This window comes from Magnolia sinica, chromosome 3 (assembly GCF_029962835.1).
Source record: "Magnolia sinica isolate HGM2019 chromosome 3, MsV1, whole genome shotgun sequence".
NCBI classification, from domain to species: Eukaryota; Viridiplantae; Streptophyta; class Magnoliopsida; order Magnoliales; family Magnoliaceae; genus Magnolia; species Magnolia sinica.
Window position 1 is genome coordinate 59104894 of NC_080575.1, and position 16817 is coordinate 59121710.

Consider the following 16817-nt stretch of genomic DNA (forward strand, 5'->3'; position numbering starts at 1 on the left):
CTCTTTCATTCATTGCTTTGATTGATTGTACTCTGTTTTTAGAATCAAGGCAATCTGAGGATGTAAACGAACTTAGAATAAGATATTTTGTGATCAATGTTCTCTCATTCTTTCTTTGTTATCATTGAATGAATCCCACAAATCAAACGCATTCGTTTCTTCTTGAAACATTCGTAAGCTGTTAGAGTCTTCATAGTTTATGCTCGCAAGCTGTTGGAGTCTTCACAGTTGTTCTCACAAGATATTGGTGTCTTCACAGTTTGTGCTTGCATGCTGTTGGATTCTTCACAGTTTGTGCACACAAATTGTTTGGGTCTTCACAGTTTGTACTCGTAAGCTGTTGGAGTCTTCATAGTTAGTGCTTGAAAGCTGATGGAGTCTTCACAGTTTGTTCTCGCAAGTTCTTGGAGTCTCCACAGTTTGTGCGCACAAAGTGTTTGAGTATTCACAATTTGTGCTCGCATGATGTTGGATTCTTTATAGTTTGTGCACGTAAATTTTGGAGTCTCCACAGTTTTTAGTCGCAAGCTGTTGGAGTCTTCACAGTTTGTGCTCGTAAGCTGTTGGAGGATTCATAGTTTTCAAGCGCAACTTGTTGGAATTGTCACAATTTGTGCTCGTAAGCTGTTGGAGTCTTCATTAGTTGTGCGCACAGAGTGTTGGAGACTTCAAAGTATCATCTCGCAAGCTATTGGAGTCTTCATAGTTTATGCTTGCAAGCAGTTGGAGTCTTCATTGTTTGTGCTCGCAAGTTGTTGGAGTCTTCATAGTATCTACTCGCAAGCTATCGGAGTCTTCACAGTTTATGCTCGCAAGATGTTGGATCTTCACCATTTGTGCTTACAAGCTTTTGAAGTCTTCATAGTTTGAGCTTCCAAGCTGATGCAGTCTTCATAGTTTGTTCTCGCAAGTTGTTGGAGTCTTTACAGTTTGTGCACACAAAATGTTTGAGTCTTCATAGTTTATGCTCGTAAGATGTTGGATTCTTCTCAATTTGTGCACACAAATTGTTGGAGCCTTCACAGCTTGTGGTCGCAAGCTGTTGGAGTCTTCATTGTTTGTGCTCGCAAGCTGTTGAAGTCTTCATAGTTTGTGCTCGCACGCAGTGCAGTCTTCATAGTTTGTTCTCACAAGTTGTTGGAGACTTCATAGTTTATAAGCGCAAAGTGTTTGAGTATTTACAGTTTGTGCTCGCAGGCTATTGGATTCTTCACAGGCGTGCGAATTGTTGGAGTCTTCATAGTTTGTGCTCGTAAGCTGTTGGAGTCTTCATAGTTTGTGCTTGCGAGTTGTTAGAGTCTTCACAATTTGTTCTTGCAAGCTAATGGAGTTTTCACAGTTGGTGCTCACAACCTATTAGAGTCTTCATATTTTGGGCTCGTAAGCTGATGGAGTCTTCATAGTTTGTTCTCGCAAGTTATTGGAGTCTTCACAGTTTGTGCACACGAAGTGTTTGAGTCTTCACAGTTTGTGCTTGCAAGCTGTTGGATTCTTCATAGTTTATGCGCACAAATTGTTGGAGTAGTCACAGTTTTTGGTTGCAAGCTGTTGGAGTCTTCACAGTTTATGCGTGCAAGTTGTTGGAGTCTTCACAGTTTGTGCTCGCATCCACCCTTAAAAGTGGGAGCACCTAAATGTGGAACTTAGGTACCATTTGAGTCTAAGCCAAATCACTGTTGTGTTCAATACCTGTGGTAATAAATTGCTTGAGATTTTTGGGAAGTGTGGGAGCATGAAGGATACCCACCATGATAAATTGCTGATAACCCAAGAGAGAAATATAACTAGGTAATCCAAGCATACACCAGACCTGAATCCTATGACAGGTAAAATTTGAAGTGTTGAACTTCAAATAATGAAGGTATTTGACTCCAAATTTTCAAAATCACACATAGCTTTGTTAGGAGATGCCTTACTATAATCATTTGATGATGAGTACAACTTGTTTTAATGTTTTCTTTTGCTACTGGGTTTAGTCACAGTAGTTCTCTGACAATGCATGGTAATTGTATGTGATGTCTCGGGTTTCTTTCTCTTGCCTAAAATATGCAGGGTGCAGCTGCTTGTTTAGAAGAATTGTTGATTTTAGCAGCTGCTTGTTTAGATGTACATGGGGATGACAATGTGAAGTATTTGTAATGGAAGTTTGTTATAAGGGTGAGCATACATATGTTCCTATAACTCAAGAAAGGTTACTGGTCCTATCAATTTTGTTGGTCCTATCAATTTTCGCATATTCTGTTGGTCCTAAATAGTACTTCACAATTCATGACTTCTTTAATACTTCCCACAAAAAAGAGGGTACTTTTATCTTGTGGGTAAGAACAAACGACCACTTGATTTTCAAGGAAATTGACAAAATACATTGGAAGTATTTTCCAAAAATCCTAGCATTCACATGTGAATGTAGGATGCATTGTATGATTTGATTGCTATTTATAATAAATGTATCATTTTTTCCCTGATTGCATTTTATGTACTATTCCTATAACATTAATTGTATTAGCTTAGATGAGTTAATTAATGTAAGTGCTATGGTCTCATGCTCCTTTGATTGTCAAATTTTGTTGTGCCAAAACCTCTATCTGTGTCTTGTGTTTGTACATTGATATATATATATATATCATCAAGACACTGCATCACAATGGTTCAAGACATGTACGGTGCTCTGCTTCAAGAAATGTAAAGTCATGTACTTTAAGCATCAATGTTCAGAGCTACATCGATAAGAAGAGTACATTTCAAGACTTAAGTACATTTCAAGACTCAAGTACAACTCAAGATGAAGTTTAAGTTCAAGATTTCGAAGATCTCAAATCAAGCTATATCAAGTAGAGATCTCAAGCTTCATAAGGTTCAAAGGTCAACCATTATCTGAAAAGAATGAAGTTCAATGTTCATACTTAATGATCCAGGTATGATAGACCTTAGATTGACCTTAGGGTAGGTCATTTTATATACATAATTTAAAATGAATCTATTTATATAAATTGGTCAGTTCTAAGACTAGTCTTGGACCTTGTTCGACTAGTCCTAGCATTGGTTCGACCAGTGCAAGAAATTCCACGACCAGTCCTAAGTTGTTGAAGATTTTTGAAATTTTTTGGTTACTCTACGACCAGTCCTGGAGACTGTTCAACCGGTCGTAGGGAGGTCACGACTCGACCTTCTACCAGTCCTAGAACTACGACTCAAACTCCAGCAACTAAGCCTGGTTGTCTACGACCAGTCCTGGGTCTGCTACGACCAGTCGTAGGTGGTCTAAGACCAGTCGTAGAAATCCTAATACTAGTCGTAGAACTGTTTTCAAAGATCGTGCTTAAAAATTCAAAATGCCGTTGAAGCTACGACCAGTCGAAGGGTTCCTAAGACCAGTCGTAGATGTGATCTTTTCATCTATAAATTGAACACGATTTTCAGAGTTTTTTCATCGATTAATTTCAAGAAAATTCAAGCCTCCACTCTAAGATAAGTTTGTTCATTTTAAGCTACATTGTGCATATTTAATATTCTTTTTGTTAGCTTTTCTTATTTAATTTTATTCCTATATTCCAATCTTATTTGAAAAGAGGAATTGTTGTATTCCTTCTTCTTGGAATCAAAATCAAATAGAGCTAAGCCCATTTGATTTAATTTAAAATCAATTAGAACTTAGAACCATTGTAAAGTGAGTATTGGACATTGAACATTGATTCGAACATCTACTCCGATTGGTTCTACCGGGCTACTACAAAAAGGAGAAATCCAGGTATTTTACTTTTATGTAATTTACATTCTTTTGGTTTTTGTCTGAGATTTGCAGAAAAATCTCATTGTGTGGTTATTTGAGGAGAGCCAGAAAACTTAGAAAGTGTGGGTTTTTGGATTGTGTAAGCCCAAGTTAAAAAGACACAATTGTGAAGGTTTCAGGTGAACCTGTGAAACCTATTTTGTTAGTGAACGCTAATATCTCCTGTGTGAGGATATTAGGAGTGGAGTAGCATTCTGTGTGGCTGTTGTTGAATAGTTGGTGTACACACAGGCGAACCACTATAATTCTTTGTCTTGTGGTTTGAATGCTTGCTTAAGTTTTATATCTTTTATCATTCAGTTTTGTGAAATGTATGTGTGGATGTGAATGTTGTAAAATTTACATTTCAAGCATAGTGGGAATGTTGTAATAATTTAGATTTAAATTCCTACAATTTATTTCAATTCCTTACTATTTATTTATTCCTCTCCGGTTTGAGTTTTTGATACAAAGGACGTTCTAGAAATAAGGTTGTCCTGCCATAAACCCTTGGTTTTTATGGTGTAAGGTTGTCCTTAGAACTGAATTCGTATCAACCTCTCAATTCTTGTTTATTGAGGTTGCTTTTATTTTAGCGTTGTAAATTGATTTATTTTATTTGGTTATCATATTCGTTTATTCCGCTGTTAAAGTTTTATTTTGGCATCATCCTATTCACCTCCCCTCTAGGACGTATAGCCAGGCCATTTCAAGTGGTATCAGAGCTTAATAGCTCGCTCTTATTGCTTTTTATTTAGATTTATTTTCTGAGCTAACGATCTAAGCTATTTAAAAGATGTCAAATTTTGATAGCCTATCAGTCACTAGGCCTCCACCCTTTGATGACTCCAACTATGCCTATTGGAAAGCCAGAATGAGGATCTTCCTAAAATCAATGGATGAGAGTGTGTGGCAAGCCATAGTGACTGATTGTAACCCACCTACCACTGAAGTGACTGGTATCGATGGTTCAAAATCAATGAGAGTAACACCGTATTTCTCATGGACCACTCTTCAGAAAAATGAGAGTAGTGCCAATGTAAAAGCACTAAATGTAATCACTTGCGCACTATCACCGGATGAGTTCAAAAGAATCATATCCTATGATACTGCAAAGCAAGCCTGGGATATATTAGAAATGACACACGAGGGTACTACAATTGTCAAAAAATCTAAAGTCCAACTCCTCACAACCAAATTTGAAGAAATTCATATGGAGGAAAATGAAATGTTTATGGACTTTTACACAAAATTAAATGACATTGTAAACTCAATGTGGGGTCTTGGCGATAAAATCCCAGAAAGTAAAGTGTGTGCAAGGATACTGCGCTCACTTCCTGAACGGTTCAACTTTAAGGTAACCACGATCCAGGAACTTCGTGATACGGATAATATGAGGGTAGAAGAACTAGTTGGTTCTTTACAAACATATGAGTTAAACTTTAAAGCTCCTAAAAATAAGTCTATCGCTCTTAAATCCTCTAAATGTATTTCTCAAGAAAACTCTGATTCTGAAGATGATATGGCTCTTTTAGCGAAAAAGTTTTACAAGATTTTCAAGAGTAAAAAGAGGGTTGATTTTCAAAAATCAAATGACAAGAAAAAGATCAAAACCTAAATCTAAAACTTGGAAGTCTTTGAAAGATAGTCAATGTTACAACTGCCAAGAATATGGGCATTTAGCAAACAAATGTCCTAAAAAGGACAAACCCAAAAAGAAGGGTATATTGGCTACTTGGGATGAATCATCTGATTCTGAAGCTTCTTCTGAATCAGAAGATTCTGAAATCGAGTCGGACAGTGAAGTTAAAGCCCTTATGACTCTAGCCAAATTCACTTTTTTCAGATCATGATGAATCAACTAGAGAAGAAAATCTGAATAGTGATTATGAAATGAAGATGACCTTTAAGACGCTTACAATGCCTTATACAAGGAAAGTTGTAAAATTGCTGTCAAACTTAAACTTCAAAAAGAAAAGTTTTTTTAAACTCAAAGAATGTTTTGAATCTCTTGATTTAGAAAAATCTCAAATTTCAGATTGTTTTGAAAAATCAAAATGCGATTTAGAATTCAAAACCTCCCTGATTGAAAATCTGGAATCTGAAAATGAGAAACTTAAAAATGAAGTATCTTCTGTTATGAGTTTAAAAGATACATGGAGGTATGCCCAAGGAGATCCAAAGTTAGAAAAACTTTTATCCAGATCTAGAAAATGTGGCGACAGATCCGGGTTGGGCTAGGATAAAAATGTTCCTCCTAAACAAAAGTATACTACTCCTAAGTTTGTGAAAGGAGAGTCCTCTAACTCAATAGGGAGAAATACTAGTCAAGGTTTTTCTAAAAATACAAAAGCTTTTCAAAAACCTAAAACCAGCTTTGTCAACTTCAAAAATCAGAACAGAAACCCACTAGCTGAAAAGATAGTTGATTTACTCAAGGAGCTCTTAAAATCTAACTCAGTAGGTCATTCTTATAACAACAGACAGAAGAAGACCAACTATACTCCTAAACCCAAAATAGTTCTGAAATGGGTTACTAAGGTTACCTGCTTAGTTGCCCACACCGCTTTCAAAGCTATAAGCCATTCAAAGTGGTACCTAGATAGTGGATGCTCCAGGCATATGACAGGCAACAAGGCTTTATTCACTGATCTTAAAGATATGACTGATGGGTCAGTTACTTTTGGTGATGGAAGCAATTGCAAAATAATTGGCCAAGGTACAGTTTAACTATATAATCTTCCCTTATTTAAGAATGTTTTATATGTTGAGGGGCTAAAACACAACCTGTTAAGCATATCCCAAATATACGATAACAACCATAGTGTGAAATTTTCCAATCAAGGTTGTGAAATCATAAACAAAATGGGTTCTGTAATATTAACTGGTCGCAGAACTTCTGAAAACTGCTATATTGTAAGTGATGGTAGCTCATCTAATCAACAGTGCTACATGGTCCATACCGATGAGACAGAATTATGGCATAAACGCCTTGAACATGTACACTACCGGAATTTATACAGATTGAGCAAAGGAGAACTAATAAGAGGTCTACCTAAATTACAAAAAGTAGACAAAATATGTGGTGAATGCCAGTATGGCAAGCAAACAAGGAGCTCTCACAAAAAGGTGAACTCCAATGCCACATTAAGACCACTCGAGCTACTCCACATGGATCTTATAGGACCTACAAGGACGGAGAGTCGAGGTGAAAAAAAATACATCCTGATAATTGTGGATGATTTTACCAGATTCACTTGGGTAGCTTTCTTAAGAGATAAATTAGAAACCCTTGATGAAGTGAAAAAGATCATCAAACGGATCCTGACTGAAAAATGTTCTCAAGTTTGTAAGATCCGTAGTGATCATGGATTTGAGTTCGAAAATAGCAGTTTCAAAAAGTTTTGTAGTGATCAGGGAATATCGCATGAATTCTCTACCCCCAAAACACCATAACAAAATGGAATTGTGGAGAGGAAAAATAAAGTGCTTCAAGAAATGGGAAACGTAATGTTAAATAATATGAAGCTCCTTAGAAATCTTTGGCTGAAGCAGTGAATACCGCCTGCTATATTATTAACCGGGTTTATACTTGTAAATCTAATAATAAAACAGCTTACGAACTATGGTTTGATAAGAAGCCTACTGTTAAATAATTTTGAGTTTTTGGCAGCAAGTGCTATATTTTACGTGACCGTGAAAATTTGGAAAAGTTTGACACTAAGAGTGATGAAGGGATCTTTTTAGGATACTCTTTAAACAGTCATGCATATCGTGTACTGAACAACAGGACCGGTGTGATTCAAGAGTCCATTAATGTGGTCATTGATGATCAATTGAATACACCTGCCCCAAGTTCAGATAATGATGAAGTTATTTTAATTGACAAATCAGATACTTCATCAAATCAAGAAAACTCTGAACTGAGGACTGTCAAAGATCATCCAACCACTCAAATTCTTGAAAACCCTCTCACTGGTGTAAGCACTCGTAGAAAATTAGAAGACATATGTAATTACGTGTGCTTTACTTCCCAGATAGAACCGGTGAACGTAAAAGAAGCTCTTTCTGACGAAAACTGGATAGTTGCCATACAAGAAGAACTTAATCAATTTGTTCGTAATGATGTCTGGTATCTCGTTCCTAGACCTAAAGATAAACACATTATCGAAACAAAGTGGATTTTTAAAAATAAGTCTGATGAACTTGGAAATATAATTCAAAACAAGGCAAGACTGGTTATACAAGGGTACACTTAAATTGAAGGCATCGATTATGATGAAACCTTTGCCCCAGTTGCTCGCCTTGAATTAATCAGACTTTTTATATCCATTGCATGCTATAAAAAATTTAAGATTTATCAAATGGATGTAAAGAGTGCTTTTTTGAATGGTGATTTACATGAAGAGGTATATGTTGAACAACCTATAGGGTTTGAAGACTCTAAGTTTACTGATCATGTATACCGTCTTAAAAAGGCTCTCTATGGTTTAAAATAAGCTCCCAGAGCATGGTATGAGAAATTGACTAAGTTTTTACTCAGTCATAATTTTTAAATGGGCAGTGTAGATAAGACGCTTTTTATTAAGAAAAACAATAATGATATTTTAATGGTTCAGATCTATGTTAATGATATTATTTATGGATCAACTTGTACTAACATGACTATTGAGTTTGCAGATTTAATGAAATCTAAGTTCGAGTTGAGCATGGTTGGGGAATTATATTATTTCCTAGGGTTGCATGTAAAACAACAACCTGATGGAATTTTTATTTCTCAAACCAAGTATGCTTTGAACTTGATTAAAAGGTTCGGATTTGAGAATGGTAAAAATTTTGATACTCCCATGAGTACATCTTTAAGACTCTTAAAAGACTCTACAGGTAAAGATGTAGATCCTAAATTGTATCGAAGCATGATTGGCAGTTTGCTTTATTTAACTGCTAGTAGACCTGATATAGCTTTCAGTGTTGGTATTTGTGCAAGATATCAATCTAATCCTAAAGAATCTCATTTAATTGCTGTTAAGTGGATTATTAGATATGTTGCAAGTTCTGTGCATTTGGGTCTTTGGTATCCATATGATACTAGTGTTTAGTTGGCTGGGTACTAAGATGCTGATTGGGCTGTCAATATTGATGATAGAAAATCAACTAGTGGTGGTTGTTTTTATATTGAAAATTGCTTGGTTTCTTAGTTTAGCAAGAAGTAAAGTTCTATATCGCTCTCAACTGCTGAGGCTGAATACATTACAGCTGAAAATGCATGTACTCAGCTTGTTTGGATGAAACGCATGTTAAGCGATTATGGAATTACACAGGACTTAATGGTTTTATATTGCGATAATTCCAGTGCAATAAATATATCTAAAAACCCGATCCAGCATTCACGTACTAAGCACATTGACATTAGGTATCATTACATTTGTGAATTAGTGGAAGAAAAAATAATATCTTTGGAATATATTCCTACTGAGACTCAACTTGCGGATATTTTTACTAAACCGCTTGACAAAAGTAGGTTTAATAAATTAAAGTTTGATCTTGGTATGTGCAATTTAAATTGAATATTCTTGCATTATTGTTTCATATTATATATATATATGTTTATTTATCTTTTTGGTTGAATTTTAAAATGTAATTTTTGGCTAGTGCTCGACCAGTCGTGAGTATACACGACCAGTCTTAGTACGACCGGTCGTGTATATCCACGACCAGTTGTGGAACTCGTGAAATCACTTTAAATTGGGGAAAAGCTTCTTCTTCTTCATTTCCATTTCACTCTCCAACGAGCCTAAGCCCGACCGGTCGAACCCCCCATCATTTTCCTTTAAGGTTAGTGGTTCTTTTGTATTTTTCTTGTAGAATCTTGCTTATTGTATCTCATTTTTCACTCTTGTGCACTTTATTTGGTCTTTCAGTGCAAGATTGGGGTTCTTCTTTTCAAAAATCTGATCTATCAAAACCCATTCCATATTTTTTGAATCTAGTTGTTTTCTTGTATTTGGTATTGCAAATGGATCCCAAAGGGAAAAAGAAATCTTCCCATGGCCCATCTTCTTCTAGATCAACTCCTATCACACAACGCCATCTTCGGTCCAGAAAATGATCCATCCGATGTACGGGATTTGCGTATGCGCAATGTCATCGTTGAACATCCAGTTGATCTTAACCACATTGCTCATTTTGGTATCCTACCTCTACTCTAATCTGTAGGTTGGGATAACATCTTACATTGGGGTGGGCCTGCATACCAGTCTATTGCTTAATCCATGTTAGCATGCATCTCTGATTTTTCATATGAGAATTTAACGTTTAAAATTGATACTAGAGAAGGTCTATTTGAAGTAGATCGATATTTAATAGCTGGTCTCATGGAAATCTCTATTAATGATGAGGGTATTCCCATTCATACATTATCTGAAAAATCCTCTGAATCAGAAAAATAGATGCTCACTAGAGATTTATGTAATATGGAAGTGCAATGGACCCATAAAGGAAATGCGCTCTCCTTAAGGTATTTATTACCCAGATACAGGGTTCTTCATAGAATCTTTATCTCAAATCTGTATCCACTGTCTGGCAACAAAATAGAACTAACTGCCTTTATGGTTCATGTTTTGCATTGTGTCATTACTGGTGTAAAGATCTGTCTACCTTCTTTAATTTGTCATTTCATCATTCAATTTCGAATCCATTGTGGTCATAGTGATCTTCCATTTGCCTATCTTATATGACTATTTTAGCTACTCACATGCTCGTGGCTATGCCTGTTGGAGAGGCCCCTATTCATCATCTTATTTTTAACAATACAAATATTAACAAGATGAAATTAGGATTGGCTCCTGGCCAAGTGGATGTTGGTGGTAGTGGTACTGAAGCTGGGAATGAAGCGGAAGATGCTGGCAATCTTCCTAATGATGTTGATATGAATGATATTTTTGATGAACTTGATTCAGATTCTGGAAATGATCCTGACTATGAGCCATCTGAGTTTGATGCTCGTCTTCGTGCTCTAGAGGAGAAGGTAGAGAATATGAATGTTGCCCATGATCTTCAGTTTAAATATATGCGCAAGTATCTTAGGCGCTTGAACAAGGGGATGCATAAACTTGATCCTACCATTCCTGCTCCATCTTCAGGATCTGATTGAATGATTTTAATTCTTGGTATGTATTAACTTTCATACTTATGTTAGATTGTGCACTTTAGTTGGTTTGCTGACTTTTTAGTTAAACTGGTAAATGGATTGTGAACTTTCATTTGCTTATATATTGTCGATTAAATCCATCTATTACTCCATCTTTTAATTCTTTACATTGTTTCTTCCTTTGTTATTTTGTGACAAAAAGGGAGAGAAGGCTTTTTGAAGCTCTTTTGGAAGCTTTTGGTTTGATTGCTTATGGATATGAGTAGTACTATAATCATCATTATATTTTTCAGATGTGTGCTGCTACTCAGGGGGAGTAAGTATAGATGAATGTTGTGTACTTGCTAGTTTATAACAACTGGTGCATGATTCTTTATTATGCATGTGGTGCTTCTCTTATTTTTATATGAGTGTGTTTTGTCACAAATTTGACAAAGGGGGAGATTCTAAGTGCTATGGTCTCATGCTCCTTTGATTGTCAAATTTTGTTGTGCCAAAACCTCTATCTGTGTCTTGTGTTTGTACATTGATATATATATGATCAAGACACTGCATCTCAATGGTTCAAGACATGTATGGTGCTCTACTTCAAGAAATGTAAAGTCATGTGCTTTAAGCATCAATGTTCAAAGCTACATCGATAAGAAGAGTACATTTCAAGACTTAAGTACATTTCAAGACTCAAGTACAACTCAAGATGAAGTTTAAGTTCAAGCTTTAGAAGATCTCAAGATCAAGCTACATTAAGTAGAGATCTCAAGCTTCATAAGGTTTAAAGGTCAACCATTACTGAAAAGAATGAAGTTCAATGTTCATAGTTAATGATCCAGGGATGATAGACCTTAAATTGACCTTAGGGTAGGTCATTTTATATACATAATTCAAAATGAATCTATTTATATGAATTGGTCTGTTCTAAGACTAGTCCTGGACCATGTTCGACTAGTCTTAGCACTGGTTCGACCAGTCCAAGAAATTTCATGACCAGTCTTAAGTTGTTGAAGATTTTCAGAATTTTTTGGTTACTCTATGACTAGTCCTAGAGACTGTTCGACCGGTCGTAGGGAGGTCACAACTTGACCTTCGACCAGTCCTAAAACTATGACTCAAACTCCAGCAACCAAGCCTGGTTGTCAACGACCAGTCCTGGGTCTGCTACGACCAGTCGTAGGTGGTCTAAGACTAGTTGTAGAAATCCTAAGACTAGTCGTAGAACTATTTTCAAAGATCGCACTTAAAAATTCAAAATGCCGTTGAAGCTACGACCAGTCGAAGGGTTCCTAAGACCAGTCGTAGATGTGATCTTTTCATCTATAAATCGAACACGAATTTCAGAGTTTTTTCATCGATTAATTTCAAGAAAATTCAAGCCTCCACTCTGAGATAAGTTTGATCATTTTAAGCTACATTGTGCATATTTAATATTCTTTTTATTAGCTTTTCTTATTTGATTTTATTCCTATATTCCAATCTTATTTGAAAAGAGGAATTGCTGTATTCCTTCTTCTTGGAATCAAAATCAAATAGAGCTAAGCCTATTTGATTTAATTTAAAATCAATTAGAACTTAGAACCATTGTAAAGTGAGTATTAGACATTGAACGTTGATTCGAACATTTACTCCGATTGGTTCTACCGGGCTACTACAAAAAGGAGAAATCCAGGTATTTTACTTTTATATAATTTACATTCTTTTGGTTTTTATTTGAGATTCGCCAGAAAAATCTCATTGTGTGGTTATCTGAGGAGAGCCAGAAAACTTAGAAAGTGTGGGTTTTTGGATTGTGTAAGCCCAAGTTAAAAAGACACAATTGTGAAGGTTTTAGGTGAACCTGTGAAACCTATTTTGTTAGTGAACGCTAATATCCCCTGTGTGAGGATATTAGGAGTGAAGTAGCATTCTGTGTGGCTGTTGTTGAACAGTTGGTGTACACACAGGTGAACCACTATAATTCTTTGTCTTGTGGTTTGAATGCTTGCTTAAGTTTTATATCTTTTATCATTTTGTTTTGTGGAATGTATGTGTGGATGTGAATGTTGTAAAATTTACATTTCAAGCATAGTGGGAATGTTGTAATAATTTATATTTAAATTCCTGCAATTTATTTCAATTCTTTTCTATTTATTTATTCCTCTCCGATTTGAGTTTTTGATACAAAGGACGTTCTAGAAATAAGGTTGTCCTGCCATAAACCCTTGGTTTTTATGGTGTAAGGTTGTCCTTAGAACTGAATTCGTATCAACCTCTCAATTCTTGTTTATTGAGGTTGCTTTTATTTCAGTATTGTGAATTGATTTATTTTATTTGGTTATCATATTCATTTATTCCGCTGTTAAAGTTTTATTTTGGCATCATCTTATTCACCCCCCCTCTAGGACGTATAGCTAGGCCATTTCAATTAATCACAGCAGGTGACAATTTTATGTACTATTCCTATAACATTAATTGTATTAGCTTAGATGAGTTGATTAATCCTAGCATTAATTCCTACAGTAAACGTGCATCACTGGGACCTATAGTAAACGTGTCACTATGAAGAAAACACCACAACTAGACAATTTTAGTAGTTGGTGGGACCCACAGATTAGCAGGTGAATGGTAAATGGTACCTTTTATTATGGATCATCCCCGGACCAAAGACTTGGTACCTTTTGTTGTTGTAAGTTCCTAATTAGTTTGTTTCTGTATTGCGTCGAAACTATCCAGATGTTGAGCGAGGGTCCCTGGAAGGTGGGAACCGCTGTTATGATCATAATGAAGTTGTCCATTTTCTATGGACAGCAATATGGGTAGCCTGGCCATTTGGACAGGCCCGTGTTTATGTATTATCTTGAAATTGATGAAGCAGATACAGATATGCGTTAGAGCTATCCGGATGTTGAGCGGGGGTCTCTGGAAGGTGGGAACCGCTCATATTAATTTTTTTCCCTTCATCATTGTCTGTGTGATCTTGTGAACAGGTTGGATGTTAAATAAACATCACTACAGGCCCTAGAAATGTTTCAATGATGGAAATCATTATACCCACTGTTTCTTGTGGTATGGTCCACCTAAGTTTTGGATATGAATAAATTTTGGTTTCAACCCCTTAAATGATCTGGAAAAGCAGATGGACGGTGTAGATAAACTACATATATTTATAGTGGGTATAGTGATTTCCTAACCCTAAACCTAAACTTGAAAACCTAAATCTAAACCCGAACCCGAACCTGAATTCCTAAACCTAAACCTAAACCTATTCTCAAATCCCTAAACCTAAACCTAAACCTATAACCTTAACCTAAACCTATAACCCATAGCCTAAACCTAAACCTATAAACTAAACCTAAACCTTTAACCTAAACCAAAACCTATAACCTATAACCTATAAACTAAACCTAAACCTATAACCCTAAACCTAAACCCGAACTCAAACTCGAACCCGAATTCCTAAACCTATAACCTAAATCAAAACCTATAACCTAAACCTATAAATTATAACCTAAACCTAAACCCAAACCTATAACCTATAACCTATAACCTACTTATAACCTACTCCTAAACCTAAACCTATAACCTAAACCTAAACCTAAACCTAAACCTATAACCTATAACCTATAACCTAAACTAAACCTAAACCTAAACCTATTCTCAAATCCCTAAACCTAAACCTATAACCTATAACCTAAACCTAAACCAATGACCTATAACCTTAAGCTTAACCTAAACCTAAACCCAAACCCGAACCCGAATTCCTAAACCTATAACCTAAACCTAAACCTATAACCTGTATATATATATATATATATATATATAATCTATATGAGAAACATTATAAAGGAAGGAAATTTAGAAGAAAAAAACTAGACTAAGGATTATTTCCTTTTCCTCTTCCTATCACCAAAAAAAGAAAAAAAGTTATTAAAAAGGAAAAAAAAAAAAAGAAAGAAAAAGAAAAATAACTCTAAAAACCTTATTTATTTTCCACAAAACTGAAAATTTTCAATTACGACTTTGAGATTGGCAATGGGAAAACCTAATGTGTATGTTGTGTTCTAAGTGTTTTGTTATTGTATTGAGTCAATACTACTCGAGACTTGGACTCACTCAGCTTAGTGCAAAACTTTGTCATGTGTCAGGATTTCCTCACATTTTTGTAATATACATATATTTATATCTGAGTTTCATCATCACTATGGAGAAGAAGGGCTTCTTAGTTTTTTTAATATCATATTCACATTTTGGCCTAATTTTTCATGCTCCATTTGTTTGAATTGTTGTTTTTGAATGGGACGGAGGAACTATATCATCATATCCTGTTCATGGAGTTTTATAAGCATCTTAACCTCTTCTACTTGGGTTCCTCTTCTTATTCACTTCTATAGATATGTACTACTTTCTTTCTGTTATAATTTGGGATTAATTTTTTTTTTTCCTTCATTTGGTGCATCATTTGCAGATATATTGGAAGGACTTCTTAAATTGCCAGGGAACAGGGAATGTGCTGACTGCAAAAGCAAGTAGGTATCTTGGTTGAATTGTGATAACGAATGATCTTTTATTTCTAAAGATGAGGGACAAGGTGGATTTTCAATATTCTTCTCATTAAATACTTTTTGGCTTTTCTGGTCATTTGTTACATACTGCATTCAAAAGCACCATGAGCAATAACAATATTCACATATTGTAATTCTCCTTTAAACAATACAGGAGCAAGTAGTGGGCACATGTCAGTGACAGATACTTCACAAAATGAGACATTGGAGGTTGGACCTGAGAATTTGAAGATGTCCTTTTCATCAACATCTGGACAACTGAAACGTATGAAGAATTATAGAATAGGGGTGAGTTGTATTTTCTTTCCTGATTACAAGCTCCTGGGTTAATTAGCTTCAAAGTTTCTTGTAAATCAGGCTTCTTTGACATATATAACTCCAGTATCTAGGCCTTGTAATTAATTAAAACTTTACACATGTTATCCATTGGATTCCAGGACTCCTTGCCATGTCATTCAAATCCTTTTACATGGTTATTGCTGTGTTTATAACTCTCGTAAATGGTAACATGCCTACCTAGGTGAAAGATTTAGATGTGGAACTTGAAGGTACTAAGCAGAAAAGTAAACAAAACCTACAACAAGCCATCTTAATTGAAAAGGAAAGAGTTACTCAAATGCAGTGGGATATAGAAGAACTTCATAGGAAGTATTTGGAGATGAAGTCAAAGCTAAAGTTCAAACAGGTTTCTTTGTTGTAATTCTTATGATAGGTTGAGCAAAGTGAAGTATTGTTTATTTAGAAATGTGAATGTGGGTACATTGTATGATTTGATTGCTATTTGTAATAAATGCATCATTTTTTTCCTAATTGCATTTTATGTACTATTCCTATCAGCATTAATTATATTAGCTTAGACAACAGGTTCTTGCAATCGAAACAGGCACCATTATTATAAATTTTATTTATTTATTTATTTTTAAAATAGCTACGGATCTTAGCCGTAGCTCTTGTTCTGAAAACCGTAGCTATTGCTAACTTTAGAATATTGCTACGGATTTCATCCCACTTTTAGCTACAGATAGTATCTGTAGTCGTAGGTATATTTTGCTATAGAAATTATAGCTACGGCCGTTATCCGTAGCTAGTGATATCTATTACTACGGATTTAATCTATAGGTGTAGGTACATTTTGCTACAGAAATTATAGCTATGGCTTTTATTCATAGCTACTGATCTTTATTGCTACGGATGTAACCTGTAGCCATCGGTTTTTTGACCTTTAGCTACACCACTAATAGCTACGAACGTGCTATGGACTAGATCCGTAGCAAAAAGCCTTTAGCTACGGTTTTTATCCGTAGCCTTTGCCCCTTTTTCTGGTAGTCATTATCCAGGCTATGCGATGCAAAAATATAATAAA

At 35.5% G+C, this 16817-nt stretch overlaps 1 protein-coding gene across 8 annotated transcripts; it reads left to right on the forward strand.

Moving 5' to 3' along the window:
- The first annotated feature begins 1611 nt into the window (after window positions 1-1611).
- Window positions 1612-16330, forward strand: LOC131239942 (alpha-mannosidase-like). Of its 8 annotated transcripts, none has more exons than XR_009168500.1 (4): window positions 1612-1861; window positions 2053-2157; window positions 15358-15418; window positions 15609-15945. XR_009168500.1 is itself a non-coding variant. In XM_058237889.1 (3 exons), the coding sequence occupies exons 1-3, from the start codon at window positions 1856-1858 to the stop codon at window positions 15782-15784; spliced, it is 243 nt and encodes an 80-aa protein (XP_058093872.1). In that variant the 5' UTR covers window positions 1612-1855; the 3' UTR covers window positions 15785-16330. The 8 variants fall into 8 exon arrangements, 2 of the variants coding, with proteins under 2 accessions (XP_058093872.1, XP_058093871.1); XR_009168499.1 differs by having other exon boundaries at window positions 1612-1826; window positions 15609-15937; XR_009168503.1 differs by lacking the exon at window positions 2053-2157 and having other exon boundaries at window positions 1612-1826; window positions 15609-16330.
- Window positions 16331-16817: the final 487 nt, after the last annotated feature.

What these genes read in the sequence shown, in the direction of transcription:
- LOC131239942 (XM_058237888.1), top strand. Translation starts at nt 13,693, where the DNA reads ATGGACAGCAATATGGGTAGCCTGGCCATTTGGACAGGCCCGTGTTTA. An exon ending in TGAGCGGGGGTCTCTGGAAG is followed by an intron (nt 13,819 to 15,357) that starts GTGGGAACCGCT and finishes CATCATTTGCAG; the next exon opens with ATATATTGGAAGGACTTCTT. An exon ending in TGTGCTGACTGCAAAAGCAA is followed by an intron (nt 15,419 to 15,608) that starts GTAGGTATCTTG and finishes TAAACAATACAG; the next exon opens with GAGCAAGTAGTGGGCACATG.